Source organism: Cervus canadensis, chromosome 5, assembly GCF_019320065.1.
Source record: "Cervus canadensis isolate Bull #8, Minnesota chromosome 5, ASM1932006v1, whole genome shotgun sequence".
Lineage (NCBI taxonomy): Eukaryota > Metazoa > Chordata > Mammalia > Artiodactyla > Cervidae > Cervus > Cervus canadensis.
This window is the reverse complement of record NC_057390.1, coordinates 28,384,119-28,399,662: the sequence shown is the minus strand read 5'-3', so window position 1 is coordinate 28,399,662 and position 15,544 is coordinate 28,384,119. Positions and strand designations below refer to the sequence as shown.

Below are 15,544 nucleotides of genomic sequence, written 5' to 3'. Positions count from 1 at the left end.
GGAAAGCAGCCATGGAGACGGGGCCACAGACACGCTGAGGATGGCCAAGTGTGGAGGGTCCGCAAAACCCAGCCCACAGGCCAAATGTGGCCCTCTACCTGCTTCTACAAATAAAGTTTTATTGGAACTCGGCCACACCCATTCAGATGAGTATTGCCTACAGCTGCTCTCATGATGCAAAGGCAGAGTGGAATAGTTCCCATGAAGATTGTTTGACCTACAAAGTCAAAAATGTTTACTCTCTGACCCTTTATAGAAAGTCTGCTGACCTCTGTTCTAAGTGCTTTATAAATATGAAGTCATTTATTTTTCACAACTCTCTTAGGAGGTAGGTTGCTATTGAAACCGTGTAACTCAGATTAGGACTTGAACCTATGGTCTTTTAACTGAGATCACACACCTGGTCTCAGGACTTAATACAGCTCAGGTTCTTGATGTCTCATCACGGAAAGAATTCAGTGACAGAAACAAAGTGATAGGTAAGAAGTGGATTTATTTATGGAGAAACACACTTCACAGACAGAGTGTGGGTCAGAAGAGAGAGCGCCCTTGAAATATGGCACGGTTAGTTTTTAACAGGCTGGGTAACTCTATAGGCTAATGAGTGGGAGGATTATTTCAACTATTTCATCACATCCTAAAGGCTGTCCCTGCCCCCTTCCCTCCTGTTTCACTCTGTCCCTATTTACAGATGAAGAAACTGAAATGCAGAGAAGTGGTGTGTTTGAAGCCACACTGACTATAAATGGCTGAGCTGGGGTTTGAAGAGTTTGACTTTAAGCTTGTAACCACTGCCCTATCCTGCCTACCTTGGCCAGAGAGGAGGCTTCCGTCTCCCTCCTATACACACACGTGCATGCACGCGTGCACATGTGTGTATCTATAATTCCCACAAGCTGGGCCCTACTGCTGGCCCAGCTCGCCACCATTAGCTGATGGCTAATCCACCAGCTTCATCCTCCCTGGCTACTCCAGAGGCCCCGTGAGGGACATGGGGACTCTGGAAGGCTCTCTGTCCACAGCACAGCATGGAGACTAGTGGACGCAGACCTGGGGCCCCACTGGTCTGTGTCCACCCTGGACCCCCGCCTTTCTCTACCCGCCTTTCCTTTCCCCGCGGAGAAAGGAGAGCTTTTTTCAGCCCAGACGTGACAGACTTCCTGGGCTCTGGGCTCAGGCTTATTAGGCCAACATCAGGTGTCTCAAACTCGGGTCTGCTCCGTGTCAAGCATGGACTGGGAGTTGTGGGGTCCCTGCTGGATAGGGCAAGAGACCCAGAGAAAAGCTGGATGGAGAGAACAAAGCCCCGCCCCATTGCTCTCTCAGGAAAGAAGAGGGTAAGAGACCAAGAGGGTGTTAGCATACGACCAGCTGGGAGACTGGGGGCCTGCGGGGCAGGGGGGTACTCGGTGTGGGCTGGGGCGAGAGAGGCCAGCGAAGGGCTGGCAGGAGGTGCCAGGCCATCCGCCTCTCCCGAGACCCTCTCCTCTGAAGGCTGCTCCCAGCCCCTCACTGTGGCCCCCTCTGCCCCACCCTGCAGCAAGCCTTGCCCTTTCCCTGGGTGCTGACCTCAGCATCCCTGAAACACAGACTTCTCTAACCCCGACCCTCCACGTCCCACCCCACCCAGACCAGGAAACACTGCTATTTAAGGAGCCATCTGAGGACTCCTCAGTCAGAGCTGCAAGCTCTTTTTTTTTTTCTTTCTTTTTTTGTCATGCTGGTTACCTAGCAACGCAGCCGCTGAGGAGACCAAGAGAAGAAGCGACCTAAATCATGCCAGGGAACTCGTCCTCTCTTCCTGCAGGTGGAGGTGCCAGATATACTCATATCCGCCTGGCCTCACCTTCTGCACACAACCACAGGGACAGAACCTGGATTCCCACCTTAGGCTCCTGGCAAAGGACAAGGTCTGGCCATTCTTCCCAGAGCCGCCTGGGCCAACCCAGCAGGCTGAGCCGGTGTGCAGGGCTCCTGAGGGGCGGGGATGGAGAGCCTGCATCCAGAGCAGTCTCTGGCTGCACTAACCCAGGTGTAGGTGTGACCCAGCCTGTGGGGCCTCACGCACGAGGCACTCACTGATCACTCCAACCTCCTGCCTGTAAGCCCATTCTTGTGTCTACCTTGCTATTCTGGGAAGGAGCCAGGCCATGGGTGACATCAGCTCCCCAGATTCTGGGGTGTGCCAGGCTGCGTCTGAACCTCTCTGAGCTCTTTTCAGTAAGGGGGTTGAAGACCCTGTAATTCCCAGGTTAGTGTGACACTTTCTCCTGAAATGGGGGGCCTTCCAGGAGCACCCCCAGAAATTAAAGCTAACTTCTGAGAGCAGTGCATTCTTCTGAGGATGGGTCCTCAGCTTTCCTCAGCATCTCAAAGTGGTCCACGGCCCACAGAAGGGTGGAGGCCTAGCCCTGGGCCTCTCCTCCCAGACCATACTCAGACTAGAGGCTCTTTCTCTGTTTCCTCAAGGCATAAAGAAGCTCTCAGATGCCATCGTCAGCTACCTACCCAGGCTCCATACAAGCCCCAGCCCCCCTTTTTCCTCCCCTGGGCCTCAACCCATCTGTTCTGAGCTCCCTCTGACCCTCAACAAGACCCTACTGAACACACAGCCAGGATACATCATGTCATGACTTACAGGATGCTCTGTGAGGTGGCCAAGATGATGAGGGAAGGGGAAGAGGTTGGGAAGAAAAATGCTTGGCAAGGTAACAAGGGTGCAGAGAAGGCTCCTGCCTGATTCTTGGCTGTACTTCTCCAGCTCCTTCCCACCTGTCAGAAGAGGCACTTGCTCTTCCCCCTCTCCCCACCAGGACCTGGCGAGCACACCCTCCTTTCAGTGGGCGGGGGGGGGGGGGGTGTGCTGGCAAGCCCAGGAGGACCCTCCTTGGGGACGACTGCAGGGCTAGAACAGCAGGTGGCACAAATGGCTTGGGGGTGGCGGGGGAGGAATTCCCTCAGCCCCACAAATGGGCTCTGGGTGTTTATAGCTCTTGGAACGATCTGTGAGCTCAAGCCTCCTTACTTCCTGCATTTGTAGCATCCTCAGCCCCAACACCCTCAGCACCCAGCTCCGGAAAGGTTTTCCTTTCATGTCACTGCTGAGAATAGAGGCTTATGTAAGTGTGATTCTCATGGGAGGGAAAACCAGTGGGTGCAGGGACAGGGTTGGGGAGAGGGTGGTGGAGGGCAAACACAGCTCAGGAGACCTGGATAAGGTCAGCCCTGCTCCGGGCAGAACTCCTCCTGACCACCCCAGCCACGTCCAACTCGAAGAGCTCCCAACTCACTTCCTTGGGAGAAGGGGGGTGCTCTGCTCTGCTCTACCCTTCAACCCCGCCCTCGTAGGGAAGTTCTGGATTTGCAAGGTCCTTCTTGCTGCTACACTCCCGGATGAGAAGAGATGCAGCCCCCAGTGGAACACCGTTCCCCTCGCTGGGAACCACGTCCATGCCTGTCTCAGGCAATCAGACCAGCCAGCTCACAGGCAGAAAAGCTGCAATGCCCCAGGCGTGCACATGTACTCAGAGAAAACCACTGACAGATTCACTCCTACACAGCTGGCCCCGTCATAACTCAGAGATAAGACACTAGGTTCACACAGGGGTCTGTGGGCAACCCTTTGTGCCCCTCCTGCCCTGGAGATTAACATCAGTTGCGGGACAATATTTCTGAATCATTGCCCCACCCTCTGCCAGCCTCCGGGAGGAAAGAGTGGACAGTGGCGCCCCCAGCCCCACCTGAGCGGGAGTGTGCAGCCTCCAGCACGCCCTGGGCCTTACCTTCCCGCAGGCCACCATGGACAGGGCCACCTGGTACCAGAGGTGAAATTCTCCGAACGCAAACTTCATGGCTCGCTCCAGGCACTGCGAAGAGGGAGTTGGTCAATACTTTCCCTTCAGGGGTCCTCCCTCCCCTGGCCCACCCACACCGTTCCAGGGGAATCACTGCTCAAGCCGCTCCCACTGGAGGCGGCCAGAGCTCATACTTGGTTCCTGTCAGAGAACTCCGGGGGTAGCCTGTCTCTACCACCAGCATGCTGGGCATCCTTGCCCAAGTTTCTCACCCTCTCTGGCCCTTGGTTCCCACCACCCTATCATGGGAACACCACATAAGGGCGACAGTGAAAAGCGAATGAAATGAGATTTGTGAAAGCGCTTTCAAAATGTAAACACCCAATAAAAATAATAGTTGAAAAAAAAATAACAGTTGACAATTCTTCTCACTATTATGCCTGGCACCGTCCTCAGCTTTCTACATGGATGAACTCATTTACTCTTCCCAACAACTCACTGGGGCAGCTTCTCTAATTACCCCCATTTCATAGATGAAGAAGCTGAGACTTGATTGATTTGCCAGAGTTGCAGGGCCAGTAAGCAACAAACTTACTGACTCTGAAGCCCGTGTACAGAATGATGCCTGAACGCACAGGCTTCCTTCTGCTCTTCGCTACAACCATCAGGAAAAACCATTTGCTCCCTGGCCCTCTGACCGGGGCCACCCCGAGTCAGGGGCTATCTGTGAGACCTGACAGGAAGCCACAGAAGGTGGTTCCAGGTGACAGAGGCAGAGCCAGTGCATGCGGCCAGGATTCACCGTATGCCCGTCAGGCGGGCAGGGGACGGAGGGGATGGCACGGGGCCACACGCAGGCCCCTGCAGAGCTCAGTGGCCTGGGTCCCCCACGCTGACTCAACACAGCCCCTCGCACCTGGGCAGAACCACCTGGCCGGGCCTCGCCCTCCTCACTGTCGAACTTAAGAGACCACCTATCTCCTGATACTAAAGACGGTATCTTCTGAAAGCGCCTCCCGCGGTGCCTTAGTGTAAGCAAGGGCTCGGCAGGTGTCACTGCCTCTCCTCTCCGGAGCCCTCCCAAACACGTGGCCAGAGAATCTGCTGCTGAGAGGGCCACCTAAGCCCAGGGCCCTAGAGCCACCCTTGATCTCAGCCTGGATCTGAAAGCTCAAATCTGTGCACATGCCATTCACCCTGGGTCGGGGGGAGGGTGGGAGAGAGGGGCAGCTCTGTGCCCCTGGTCCTCACGTCCTGGAGCGGGACCACCCCTTGGGTCCAGCCCATGGAGCGCTGCCCCAGTAGGGTTTGCCCAATACAATGGGGGTGCTCATTCTAGAGGGGGTGGGAGGGGGATCCAGGCTCCCGACCACTCTCAGCTCAGAACCCCTCCAGAACACCAGCATCACCTCCAGGGGAAACGGAGGGGTGGATAATTATCCTCTCGGGCTTCTCCATACAACACCACGTGCTCTTCCAAAGGAAAAAACACAAAAACATTTGAAAAAACAGATACACCCTGCCAGTGAAGGGCAGCCCCTCTCTGCGCTGGGTCTCCCAAGAACACAGCCGGACCCCTTGGTGGTGGCAGGGGAGGGATGGTGGAGGGGGTTGTACCTCGGAGAGCATGACATACTGGCCCCGCCTGCCCAGCGTGATGCTCAGCAGGTCATAGATGGCCGCCGCATTCTGCAGGCTCACCGCCCGGTCCTGCTCCTGCTCTGGTGCCCGGCTCAGCACCACATCCCGAGTGGCCTGTGGGGAGACACGGTTTAGAAAAGAGCGAGAACAGAGAATCAACAGGTGTCTTTCTCTACAGGGCCCCTGCCTCTGAGGCCCAGTGACCTTCACCCTTTCGCTGCTGATTCAGGCCACACTCCTAGAGCCAGCCAGAGCCTTTCCCCACCACCACGACAGCAAGCAAACCCTCCACCTGTATCCCAGGCTGCGGTGATGGAGCAGTCCTGGGTCCCTGCCCCTGATTTTCAGGGCTTTATTCTGCAAGCTGTCCAACCTACAGAAAAGTCGCAAGAACAGTAATACAACAGCAGTAAGCCCAACCTGGTAACATGGACCACAGCGGCTTTGACTCTCTATAACAGTGGCAGTAGCAGCAATAGTAGTTATGGTGGTCAGTTAACGCAACTTGGACTTTCACCCCTAAATAGGACATTCTTTCTATAACCACAACAGAAATGCCAAATTCAGGAAATGGAGCACTGTTCCCTCTACCTCCTAAGAGCAGCTCATATTCAAATCTTGCCTCCAGTCCCACCGATGCCTTCATGAAGAGCCGTCATGCCAGGATCCAACCCAGGATCATGCTCTGCAGGTGGGCACCAGGTCTCTTGTGCCTCCTTTCACTGTTAAGAGTCCCGTGGCCCTCCTCCGTCTCCAGGACACTGGCATTGTTGAGGGTACAGGCCAGCTGTCCTCTGGGACAGTCCTTGTGTGTGTGTGTAATCGCCCACTCACAGGACAACCTTCAGATAACACTGGAAACTGACAAGATTGGGGGGTGGCTGTGTGTCTTGACTCACAGGCCTAGAGTTTGGGCGGAGGCCCCTCCGCGCCCTTTTCCTCTGAAGGTGCCCCCAAGTTCCTCCAATAAAGACCCCATACCTCCTTCCCATCACCCCTGTGTCTGGCCCAGACCCTGTCCCTGACTTCCCACTACAGAACTCTCCTCTATCCTTCTCAGGAAACTCCCCACAACCCAAGGTCTCTGTGCTTGGCATCTGGCACCCAGGAGTCCAGTAGCTCAGAGTTGCCGGGGGCTGCTCAGGGAGGGGAGAGGCAAGAGAAAACGTGCCTTAGGAGTGGGCGAGTCTGCACAATCTGAAGGGGGCGCTCTGTAAACCCAAGCTTGAAATCCCCCCATCAGGAACTGGGGACCCACCTGTTCTGTGGCCCCACTCCCTCTTGTACACTCGCATCCTGGGGACAGCGCTCAGGAGAAGCTAAACAGGGGTCATGGGGATCCTGACAGGGCAGTGGGCAGGCCGGGGATGCTCTGGGCCCCCCGTGTCTCCTCCAATCATAAACACAAACACACACACATACACATACTCTCTCTCTCTCTGAGGGCTGTGCCTGAGCTGAAGCAAAGCTGTGTTCTGGGCAGACGCTCCCAGCGTCCTGCCACCTCTTGCCTCCTCCCCACCCCCATGAAAGGCTGAACCCCCTTTCGTGAGTCGGGACTCACTCTCCTCTACTACCCCACAAAGGACCTCAGACCTAGGGACTTCACCTCTTTGATAGGATAAAAAAGACCTCCTGACCCTTAAAACCCAGATCCTGCTGGTCAGGTTCAAACGAGGTATCCACAGGTGGTGCTCACAACTTCCTTCCATGCAAGACTACTATCGCCTCCTCCAGGGCAGGGGCTGGGGCTGCCAAGGGTGATGGCTACAGAAGCAGAAGCTCAACAGTCTTTGGATTACAGTTTCTGGACGTGTCCCACCGTGCAGGCTTGACGTGCCTTCCCACAGAGGCTTCTAGAAGCCAAAACGCCTATAAGACCCAAGGATGTGACTCACTCGTGGGGGCTTGTCAGTAAGGCAGCCCAATGGCCTTGATTGGGCTGCTCCTCCAGGCACAGCAGGCCAGGGCTGCCCACCACCCCGAAGGGCATGGACTGCCCCAGGAGAGAGTGCTGGGGATGGAAGAAGATCCCCAGAAAGGCTGAGCCCCAGTGCCAGCCTGGTAAACAAGAGCCACTCAGATGCCAAAGGGTTAAGGGAGAGGAGTGGAGAGAGGGAAAGTGCCAGAGAAATCCCCCTCCTTCCCAGTGAAATCCACCCACACAGGCACTAACAGGAAGAGAAGAGATTCTAAGGAGAGCCTTGGCAGCAGCTATTTCACCAAGGAACACAAAACCCACTCTGTGCCCAGCCATGGACCTGCCCACTCCTCCACCTCCAGCAACTCCCCAGCTCTTGGCCACCCAGGGTGGGGGCTGCCTCTATGGTGGGATGGGGCCCGGAGGCTTGGGACTGAGAGGAGGGGAGACCCAGTCCCTGCCCTCAGGGAGGGGCTATGGAAAGGACGCAGCAGCAGTACCCTGTGGCCACAGCGAGTGGACTTGACCCAGAACTCTGCGGGGAGGGGGTCCTCATGGAAAGGGGGCAGGGCAGGTGGCCAGCAGGGGTGGCCTTCCTGCAGGATGCATCCAGGATCGAGGACCCAGTCTGCTGTAGGGGACGGTAAGCAGTAAGCTGTGCTTGGCCTGTCCCTCCAGGAGCACCTGCCAGGCCCCCACTCCAACCCACCCTCCTTTCTGTGGCTGCCAAGAAGCCCTGTGCCGCTGGCCAGCCTTTCTCCACTAGCTCCCAGGTCCTTCCCTGCAGCTCCCTCCCCTCACCAAGGCCCATCTATGTTCCCCTGTCCACCTGGGTGCCTTCTGGCCCCTCAAACTCAGTTTGGGGATCCCTTCCTTCCGCTGCTCTCCCTGACTTGTCTTGCCAGGGGAGGTTGCCCACCCCACATCCTCTCCCAACCCTAGGCACACACCCAGGCCCCACATGCCCCCCTCGCTCATTAGTTCTCGGGGCAGGAATGCATCTCGCTCATCTCTAGCCTCCCAGCCCCAGCAGAGGCCCGCACATAGCACTCTCAAGTGACATCTGAAACAGAAAGATTCTGGCCCTCATGTGGAAACTTCCTCCTGTTGCCCTAGACCTTGACCTTTAAGAGAACAGTGTCTCTGAATGTGTGTGGCTGGTAGGAGGAAGGCGTGGACTCCTAAGCTCTGGGCAAGCATTAGGTCAGAAGGACAGGAACGGATGAGGGAACCACGGTAGCATCTCCTCTGTCTGAGGACAGGGAGACAGTGGGAAAGGCATCTTCTTAGGGGTCCTCAGGACTTGGCACCTGTGCCCAGAGGGAAGCGTGGGTCCCCAAAGGAAACCCAAAGCAGAAGTTTGCAAGCGGTTGCTATGGTTTTGAGGCAGGGCTGCGGCTGAAACGCTCACGGGTTTGCAGGGCAGCTGGGTAGTCTGTGTATGTAACCATGGCAACAGGGTGGGGGGGGAGAAACAGAAAAGAAAAAAGGAAGCCACAGTTCGGGGGGCAGTGGGGTGGGGGGCGGGGTGCACTGGTGACAGGGTAAGAATTCACGTGCAGCTCAGGGGCCAGAGCAGGCCTCAGTGCACAGGGCCTCGACCTTCCGGGGTCTTGACGTCCCCACCCCAGGGTGCCCTAGCTACCCTACTCCCTCCTCCTCCACTGAGCTCACTCCTACAGGCCACAACTCTGCTCCCAGCTCCATCAGCTGCCTGCCTCACCCTCGGCCCCCTCACATACTTCCCTTCCACCATTTAAATGTCCTCACAAGGACATCCTCCACGTCAGATGCAGTGACAGTCATGAACTGTATGGAAACTAAATGTTCTTCTCATCACCCCACTCCTTACCAGTCTGGGATAATGACAGGCTATTCTCCTCTGTTTTCCCCTGCAAAACCTTCAGTCTCCTCCACTTCGGGGGGTGCCCTGCTCTTGTTTAATTCATGCACTTAATCCCAAGCAGGGTTCATCACCTGTCCCAGCTCCTAGCCTTGGATCTTCTGCTCTGCTGTCCTTCCAAGGGGTAGTCTCCCCAGACCAAGCAGGTCAGAAGAGGAAAAGTCAAAGAAACGTGCTCTGCCCCACCCCTCCATCATCCAGTGTGACCTACGGTGGCCTTTGGACACGTACCCATAAAGCAAACATCACGCCTTAAGAAAACGCCCACAAGGGCATGTCTTCTGCCCGAGATGGACCAGCAGCGTGACACCTAAGGCAGAATGGTTCTTGCTCAAACAGCCATCCCTCGTGTGGGTGCCACGCATTTTAGGAGCTGAATTATCACTGCCATGATCTCGTACTAACCCCATGGAGGGGCGGGATGAAAGTGCTGGTGTTCCCTTTACCGACGGGAACTTGCGCGAGGAACTTTGCTAACTCGTGCGAGGTCTCCAGGAGTTAAGGCTGAACCTCCGATGGCCAGTCCAGGACAAGCTTCTACTGCCCTAAGTACCTGCAGCCCTATGGGCTTCTCGGCCAGCCCTGGTCCCCAACCTCTGTTGGCTGCAGGGCCATAGACAGCCCTGACCACAGACAGCCCTAACAGCCCCATTTCTCCTCTGATCCTGGACACAAGCAGGGGAAAAGGAACTAACTTGTGGAGAACTTTATAAGTATTATCACATAATGCTGACAATGACCATCCCCTATTCTACTGTCTTTTTTTAACCGATGAGAAAACTGAGGTTCAGAGGGACCGAGGAGGATACTCAAGGCATACAGATAGGGGGTTTAGGGCCCAGATTAGAACCTAGACATTCTGACTGTATCCCAACTCTTCCCCTGCCTCCAGGTGTCTCAGGAAGTATCCGCCAGCCCAGCCCACACCCTCAGAGGCCCTGGGGTGGCTCTGCTTGGAAAGCACCAAAGCAAAACATGAGGCTGGGCTTCTCAATCAGGTCTCAGGGGCTGCTTCTCAGCAGAGAAAAAGCTCCCTGGACCACGTCAGCCCTGTTCTCAGGGACAGCCTCTTGGCTAGCCAAGGACCCCACCTCGAGGCCTGCTGTTCAGCCCCCACACCCATCACCCTAGAAAGGAGTCTCCCAGTGGCATTTGTGCCTGTCCCTCCCTGGAGGACGCGGTCATGTTCTGCTCGGGCTGCGCTCCCCACCAGCAGACATCATTACCACTGGCTCTCGAGCCGCCAGCCCACAGAACTGAGAAATAACACGTTCTGTGGCACGTCTCATCTACACAGTGATCCTGGCCAGGCCCCTCTCAGCCCGCATGCTCCTGAGGCAGAAACTTTCCTGCCAGCGAGGGTGCGAGGCTCTCCCACCTCCACTGCCTTGAGCATTCTGAGCTGGCAGTGGTAACAGGCCCTTTCCCCTCACAGCCTGCAGCACACAGGGTCTCATGTCCCAGCCAAGCAGGTGCCCAAAGCTGGAACAATCTGTGCTCATCTGCAGAGTTCCAAATGGAATCAAGTCTGGGAAGCACTTTTTAAAACAACAACAACAACCAAAATAAACGGTATCCTCAAACCAGTTTATCATCCAACCAGACCTGAACCTAAATGTTTTCTAAAATTACTGAGTTAGAACCAGGTATCTGTCAGGATAAAACGAAAACATGTTGACCACCCACAATGTACCAGGCACCCTGGTGTTCATTTTGTACTTCATCCATCCAATGGAGAAAGAGACCTTATCAGTCCCATTTTACAGATGAGAAAACAAGAGAATCAAAGAGGTAAGAAACCTGTCCAGGCTACAAAGGCTGTGAGTGGCCAATTCAAGATTCAAATGGCTTGGCTGCCTGCCATTGGGCATGGATGGCAGTTAGCCTCAGTCAGGATCCCAGGTCCCAGGGACTTACCCACCCACCCACCCTCTCTCAACGCAAGCCTTTGTGTTCCTTCTGTTCTCAGGAGCCTGACACCAGCAGCTACTTCTCCCCTGGCTGAATGAAACAGGGGAATTTCAGTCTGCTACAACACATTTTCATGCCTGAGATCAAGATTTTAGAAATGACAGAGTCCTATCCCCTCTGGTTACCCAGTGAGAAAATCAGGCTGATTTTGACACGTGGGTTTTTCAAAAACCAGAATATGCATTTGAGGTTCAGCAGACTGAGCTAATTCCTTCTGATTGGGGGGCCAGGCCCTCCTCCGAGTCCCTAGATGCATCTTCCACTAGGTAGGAGGACATCTGGGACAAGGGCTGTGATTTAACTTGTCATCATTCTGTCTCCAGTGCTGAGCACGCCTGCCACATCATCGCTGCTCAGAAAAGACTGGATGGATGGAGAGTGGGTGGGTGGATGGATGGGTAGGTGGGTGGGCATTTTTAAATACCCTTTTGGACCCCCAAATTCAAATCTGAGTACAAAATACAAGTCTCCTTTAGCCAGTTGTAACTCATGTCCTATGCATTTCTATGATAGCATTTGTAAGGTTTCTGTTTACCTCTTGCAAGACAAGGGCTCCCCTGTTCATTCTGATCGCACTCAGCCTGCCACAAAAACCATACCTACATTACCAGCCCTGCACTCAGAGAGAATACTCCTCTGAGTTCCAGACCACAAAATAGGGGCCGAGGAAATCTGCAAACACCCTTTCCTGGAGCAGCTGCGCCGGGGACCTGGAGGTGGAGCGCTGCGATGACTGCCTCTGGGGCCGGTTGTGCTGGAGTAACTGTTGCTATAGCGTAGTGAATCCTGTAGGGATTGGGATAACCCAAGGAGCAGGCAAGGCAGCCATCTGCTTCTAGAAGTGTCTCCCGATCGCCTCCAGCCAAACCCAGCCAGCATTAAAGGGAGATGAGGAAAACCCTGCTGGTACATGGAGGCCAGGCTGAGCCTCAGGTGGTCAGTTGAGGGGTCTGAGCAGGAGCCTGGCAGAGGTGCCCACACCTGATGGAGAATGTGACCTGTGGGGAAGGAGGGGGTACATCTAGGGCAGGTGAGAAGTCAGGGGCGGTCTGGTCACTCTGAGAAACCACTCGGAGCCACAGTGGCCAGGTCCTGATCCCCAGGTGGGAAACCCTCAGATGAGACATCAAAGCTACTTCCATCACCAACACCCTCCTCCAGGTGTCTGAAGCTTCTAGATGTGTGACAGGCTGGGTGTGAGGAGGAGGAAACCAACCAGCCTCGAAGAGGGCCTCCTCCCAGCCACAGTGCACTCAGCGTCTGAGCACGTCCTCTGCTGCGCATGCCTCAGGGAATTCCCACCACATCCCCACCAAGTCGCCCGTGCAGGCCAGTCAGCCACATACCCTCCCTCAAAAGGGAGAGAGCTGCTGGGAGGGAAACCACCTCGGCTCCAAGTGTGGGTCACGTTTTAATAAAATGCTGTTCTCTACTTGGAGTGGTTGGGGGGAATCGCTTTAAAGGAAAGGCATCTGGATTCTGGTTCTGGGCACCCAGATCAAGCAACGGCCATAGGAAATCCTCTGTGGAGACAGAGTCCAGCCTCTATCCCTGCCAGGGAGATAAACGCTGACCATTCTCACACAGACAGCCAAGGCCCTGTTTACAAAGCCCTCCCCAAGCCCTGTCTCACTTGATTTTCAAAGTTATCCCCCTGGCTCTTTTACAGAGGAGAAAACCAAGTCAGTGAATCACAGATGTGATTTGAATCATGGCTGTGAGGATTATTAGTATGTGACCTTGACCAAAGCTGTGGTTTTTCCAGTAGTCATGTATGGATGTGACAGCTGGACCATAAAGAAGACTGAGTGCCAAAGAATTAATGCGTTCAAATTGTGGTGCTAGAGAAGACTCTTGAGAGTCCTTGGATTGCAAGGAGATCAAACCAGTCAATCCTAAAGGACATCAACCCTGAATATTCACTGGAAGGACTCATGCTGAAGCTGAAGCTTCAATACTTTGGCCACCTGATGCGAAGAACTGACTCACTGGAAAAGACCCTGATGCTGGGAAAGACTGAAGGCAAAGGAGAAGCGGGTGGCAGAAGATGAGATGGTTCAATAGCATCACTGACCCAGTGGACATGAATTTGAGCAAACTCTGGGAGATAGTGAAGGACAGAGGAGCCTGGTGTGCCCCACTCCATGGGGTCCCAAAGAATCGGACATGACTTAACATGACTTAACAACAAATGACCTTGACCAAGACACATACCTGTCCTGGACCTTACTTTTCACATCTGTAAGATGGGAACATAGTAATATTAGATTGAACAATATGAAACTTACTTTTCACATGGCTCAACACCGTGCCTACTAGAAGAGATGATCAGCTTGGAAACCGGCAGAGAAAGGACCCAAGAAATGTTCCCAGTTTCACCTTTTGATGTCCCAACTGCAGACAACACTGTAACCCTCAGCCCAGGAAGGCAAAAATAACAGCCTGTGTTTCCCAAAGCAGGTGACTTCTCTGCACTCTTTTCTGATGGTGTAGGTGCTGAGATGGCTGAGGTGTGTGTAGGGGGCAGGGAGGGGATGCTGGTTTATGGCTGAGGGTCCATAATTATAAACTGGGGTTCAGTCTGTGAGAAGTGCACTGTTCTCCCATGAGAACCAGATCTGGCCTTGGTACCCCTTTGCCCACATCGGGCTAACCAGCTAGATGTCTCCCCTCTAGCATGCACCCTGCAAATCTTTCAGGACCACATCCTGGCTAGTTGGCTCTTGGGATCCAAGTAGCTACACTCCTTCCTGAGCACTCTTGGATCCAAATGGACCCCACCTGGCTGGGGAAGGATACATTCTCTCTCCCCTAATCCAGTGTCGCCCCCTCTACCCTCCCCATCCACTTGGCAGGAGGGACCTGCTCAGTTAGAGGTAACCCTCACTGACCAGAGTTCTCTAAATAAACCCTGGCATCACACAGGCCCAGGTGTCCAAGGAGACATTTGTTTCTGGCTGTTTAGGAACCTGGTTTCTTAAACTCCACTTTCAATCACCGCTCTCAGATGCATCATTTTTAGAAACCTAGTTCTCAACCCAGGGGTCCCCAGCTCATAAGCTCTGAGGGACCCCTCAATCAGAGAACACCTGACTTGGCTGCTCCATGCCCACCCCTCCTCCAGTCCCCCTGGGCCACATCTTTCATCTCACCACCTCCTGGATGACCCAACACATCTCTCCCCCTCCAAGCCTCCATGGCACAGGCATGCGTGTGTGTATACGCACGTGTGTGCATGTGTGTCTGCCTTGGGCAGGACAAGCGGTCTTATGAAAAAATCTAGAGAGTGTTTCACTCCATACCCCCTCCGCCTTATTTCCGCACAGCAGTCAGGCACTGAAACCCTGGATAGTTGAAGAGTTATTTGTTTACCGCCCACCTCCCTCACTAGAATGTAAGCTCCACGAGGGCAAGCAGTTTTCTCCATTCTGTCTGCTGCTGTTTTTGTGGCATCCAGAACGGGGCCTGGCACAAAATAGATGATACTCTGAATTAAGAGTGGCGTGGGACTTCCCTGGCAGTCCAGTGGTTAAGCCTTTGCCTTCCAATGCAGGGAAGGGAGTGAGGGTTTGATCCCTAGTCGGGGAGCCAAGATCCCACATACCTTGTGACCAAAAAACCAAGACGTAAAACAGAAGCAATATTACAACAAATTCAATAAAGATTTAAAAAAGACTGGCACGAGTACATGAATACTTACTTGTACAAGCATCTCACCCCTGTGAGTTACTGTCACTTTAGAGGTGAGGAGCTGAGGCTCCTAGAGCTTAGGTGATCTGCCCAGGGCCCTCAGCAACTGAGTGGCAGGGCTGGAACCTGAATCTAGGCCTGCTGCCATGAAAATTACATGTTCCTTCCACTCCCCTCCATCACCACAGACCCAGCTCAGGCCTGTTCATGCAACATTCTGTTGACAAGCTGATGATATCGTTTAATTCCAGAAGCAGGAGGTAGGAACTTGTTAGCTCAGTCCCTGGTCACTGGAGGGCAGGACCCAGGCCCACGAAGGGAGCCTTGGACACCACACCTAAATCTCATAAGCAAGCCGCACCCCCCTGGGGGGCAAGCAAAGCCTGCTGCAGTGACATCCACGGGGGCTGATCTCAGCCAGGACCTGGTGGGCTAAGCCCGAGCCCCGCAGCTTTCCCCGCCGGGGTGGAGGCTGGAGGCCCGGGTAGGGCCCTGTCACTCACCATGGACTCGCTGATGAGCAGCAGCAGCAGGGCTTCCTCAATGTTATCCTTCGGGCAGTAGAGGCTGGAGGACAAAGAAGGCAGTCTGGCTGCAGTGCGGCCCTCACCAAGCAGCACAGCT

At 54.5% G+C, this 15,544-nt stretch overlaps 1 protein-coding gene across 4 annotated transcripts in view; it reads right to left on the bottom strand.

Moving 5' to 3' along the window:
- Window positions 1–15,544, bottom strand: part of TTC7A (tetratricopeptide repeat domain 7A) — a 120,072-nt gene that overhangs the window by 57,942 nt on the left and 46,586 nt on the right. For all 4 annotated transcript variants that reach the window (XM_043468495.1, XM_043468496.1, XM_043468499.1 and 1 more), the window contains 3 exons: window positions 15,424–15,487; window positions 5,412–5,549; window positions 3,783–3,866 (listed from right to left, as the gene is read on the bottom strand). In XM_043468495.1, the coding sequence (XP_043324430.1) occupies window positions 3,783–3,866; window positions 5,412–5,549; window positions 15,424–15,487 (286 nt within the window). The remainder of the gene's footprint in view (window positions 1–3,782; window positions 3,867–5,411; window positions 5,550–15,423; window positions 15,488–15,544) is intronic.